The 3,135-nt window shown below is 56.3% G+C and overlaps 1 protein-coding gene across 1 annotated transcript in view; it reads left to right on the top strand.

The window, feature by feature from the left end:
* Positions 1-1,879: 1,879 nt before the first annotated feature.
* The window catches only part of ADPRHL2 (ADP-ribosylhydrolase like 2), a 2,862-nt gene continuing 1,606 nt past the window's right edge, over positions 1,880-3,135 (top strand). Inside the window, exons 1-3 of the mRNA XM_006777302.2 lie at positions 1,880-2,233; positions 2,489-2,696; positions 2,800-2,984. Coding sequence (XP_006777365.1) covers positions 2,166-2,233; positions 2,489-2,696; positions 2,800-2,984 — 461 coding nt within the window. The 5' untranslated portion in view covers positions 1,880-2,165. The remainder of the gene's footprint in view (positions 2,234-2,488; positions 2,697-2,799; positions 2,985-3,135) is intronic.

Raw genomic sequence — 3,135 nt, 5'->3', positions numbered from 1 at the left:
AGATGCGGGGCTGCAGGGCGGACCTGGGACCGGCACGGCCCGCACGGGCACCTCGGGGTCCGCCTGGCTAAAGCCGTCCGCACGCCTCTCGCCCGAACCTCTCCCGACTCGGGCGTGGCAGCACCGTCCTCCGAGGCGCGCCCGCCGGAACCCTGAGTCGCGCTGGTCCGGCACGGACACCCTCTCGATGTTTCCTGCCTCGACCCAGCTGTCTCAAACCAGTGCGCCCCAGTCCACTCTCCACACCGCGGCGAGTGCTCGTCCCAAAACGGAGACCTACGGCGGCCTCCTCGCAGGAAGCTCTGCAGTGGTTTTCCGTTGCCCGTAGGATAGAGCTCAATCCTCAGCGTGCCCGTCTCGTTTCATCTGACACCGCGGCACCTGCCTCCTGGGCTGCGCTCCTCGCACATCTGCCCCCTTTAGCCCGGTCTGTGCCGGCGGCGCCCCTCGCTTCTAGTCAAGGCGCCCCCACGACCCAGCCTCGCGCCCCCTGTGCAGTCAGCTCCTCACCCAGATCTCAGCTCAGGATCACGGCTGAGGTCAAGCTGTGGGTGATTCTTCCTGGAGAACATGCAGTACAGCAAGGAGAGGGGCTAGAGAAGCAGTTTGATGGGAGAAGTAGGGGTCATGGGTATCAACAAAACCTGAGAACATTTCAAGGTGAAGATGCTGGTCACAGAGACGGAAGGCGAGGGAAGTCCGGATTTAGAAAAGCATTTTCAGTAGAAGGTTGAAGCCTGGAAGTTAGATTCCAGTGGGTTTAGGAGGAAATGGAAAATGAGAAAATTGAGTATGATTTGCTACAAAGGGAAGGAGAAAGATGTAGGGACCATTTTTTTGTTTTGTTTTTATTTTTATTTTTGTTGATTTCAGAAAGGAAGGGAAGAGGGAGAGAGAGACGGAAATATCAGTGATGAGAGAGAACCATTGATCGGCTGCCTCCTGCATGCCCCATCCTGGGGATTGAGCCCTCAACCCCGGGCATGTGCCCTGACTGGGAATCAGACCTCGACCTCCTGGTTCTTAGGTTGATGCTCAACCATTGAGCCACGCCGGCCGGGCTGTAACCAATTCTTCAAATGAAACCAAGTCCCTAGCCGTAGCCCCTTTTTGGCCTATTTGCTAAGTCACCACATAAACAATGGTGCTGTGTTGAAAATGCCAGAGCAGGACTCCTGGGCACCCAGAGGAGGGAGTGAGGGTGAGAGGAGGGATGGATTTGACCCAGGCTCCAAGACTGATCCTGGGAACATGTCGGGGAATGGTGGGACAAGATGAGTGAGGAGGGGAGGGCTTTGAATGCCACAGCAGTGACTTTGGGCCTCATCCTGAAGGCAACCAATAGCCATTTTGAGTAGGAAAGTGAGATAAGGAAAGTGACAGTCTAGTATTAAGAAGAATCATCTGGCTGCACATGTAGGATGGGTTGCAGGGTGGGGAATGTGCAGGAAATGTGAGAGGCCCAAGCAGGTCGTATTAAGACTAGAGCTGCAGGCCCTGGCCGGGTAGTCCAGTGTCAATCTCATACACCAAGGTTGCAGTTCGATCCCCGGTCAGGGCACATACAAGAATCAACCAATGGATGCATCAATAAGTGGAACAACAAATTGCTCTCTCTCAAATCAATAAAAAATAAAATAGAAATAAAATAAATTAATGGGGAAAAAGAGTAGCACTGCCCTACCCAGTTTGGCTCAGTGGATAGAGCGTCCGCCTGTGGACTGAAAGGTCCAGGTTCGATTCTGGTCAAGGGCACATGCCCAGGTTGCGGGCTCAATCCCCAGTGAGGGGCAAGAAGGAGGCAGCCGGTCAATGTTTCTCTCTCATCATTGATGTTTCTCTCCCTCTCCTCCGAAATCAATAAAAATATATTAAATAATTTTTTTTAAAAAAAGAGTAGGCTGCATTGATGGCAGCCAGAAGCGGGTGGAAGGATTTCTTTCAGAAAAGAGCAAGACATGGTCACTGTCTCAGAACAAAGAATTGCTGAAAACCCCACGACCTGGAGCCCAGGAAGCTGGGTGGAGGGAGCGGCCGACTTGAGCATCTGGAAGTGGTGCATGAAGGGAACGAGCGGAGGCCAGAGCTGCCGCCCTTGAGCTCTGCAGCCCTCCCTCCCCCGACCTGTCCCCGCAGAAGCTTTGTACTACACAGATGACACCGCCATGTCCAGGGCCCTCGTGCAGTCCCTGCTGTCCAAGGAGGCTTTCGACGAGGTAGACATGGCTCACAGGTGAGCGGAATGGTCCTGGGGTGAGGCGAACCAGGGGGGCCGAGTTACTGCACCCCTGGACCAGAGCAGTGAAGCCACGCATGCTGGGACCCCCACCCTCAGCAGGGCCACTGCAGCTTCGGGAGCCAGAAATGTCCTCACTGCTGCTACAGGCTCCCGGGTCCCCAGGGCTTCCTCAGCTCCCAACCAGCCGATTTCTCTCCCAACCCTGACAGGCACCTGTGAAGCCTCATCCCATGTCCCTTCCATTCCTAGATTTGCTCAGGAGTACAAAAAAGACCCTGACCGGGGTTACGGAGCTGGAGTCATCACCGTCTTCAAGAAGCTCCTGAGCCCCAAGTGCCGTGACGTCTATGAGCCTGCTCGGGCCCAGTTCAACGGGAAGGGCTCCTATGGCAACGGGGGCGCCATGCGGGTGGCTGGCATCTCCCTGGCCTATAGCAGCATCCACGATGTGCAGAAGGTAGCCTGGGCAGCGGGCTTCTGGGCTGTCCCCTCTCTCCCCCGCCCCCCTCTTCTCTGGGTTCTGTGACAGCAGGTCTTAGCCTCCACTGCCCTTGCCCTAGTTCGCCCGGCTCTCGGCCCAGCTGACACACGCCTCCTCCCTGGGCTACAACGGTGCCATCCTGCAGGCCCTGGCTGTGCATCTGGCTTTGCAGGGAGAGTCGTCCAGTGAGCACTTTCTCAAGCAACTCCTGGGCCACATGGAAGAGCTGGAGAGTGATGCCCAGTCCATCTCGGATGCCAGGGAGTGAGTATGTGCACAGAGGCGGCTGGAGGTGTGTTTGTGAGTGTGCATGCCTGTGGGGTTGAGCCCTTCCTTCTGTAACTGCAGGCCCAAGGGAGGTGGGGGGAGAGTCCTTTGGCGGGGGCTGGGCTTAGGGCAAGGCTCAGGGTCACAC

The sequence above is a fragment of the Myotis davidii genome, unplaced genomic scaffold (assembly GCF_000327345.1).
Source record: "Myotis davidii unplaced genomic scaffold, ASM32734v1 scaffold88, whole genome shotgun sequence".
Lineage (NCBI taxonomy): Eukaryota > Metazoa > Chordata > Mammalia > Chiroptera > Vespertilionidae > Myotis > Myotis davidii.
The sequence above is the reverse complement of the archived record's forward strand: the minus strand, read 5'-3'. Positions and strand labels throughout refer to the sequence as shown.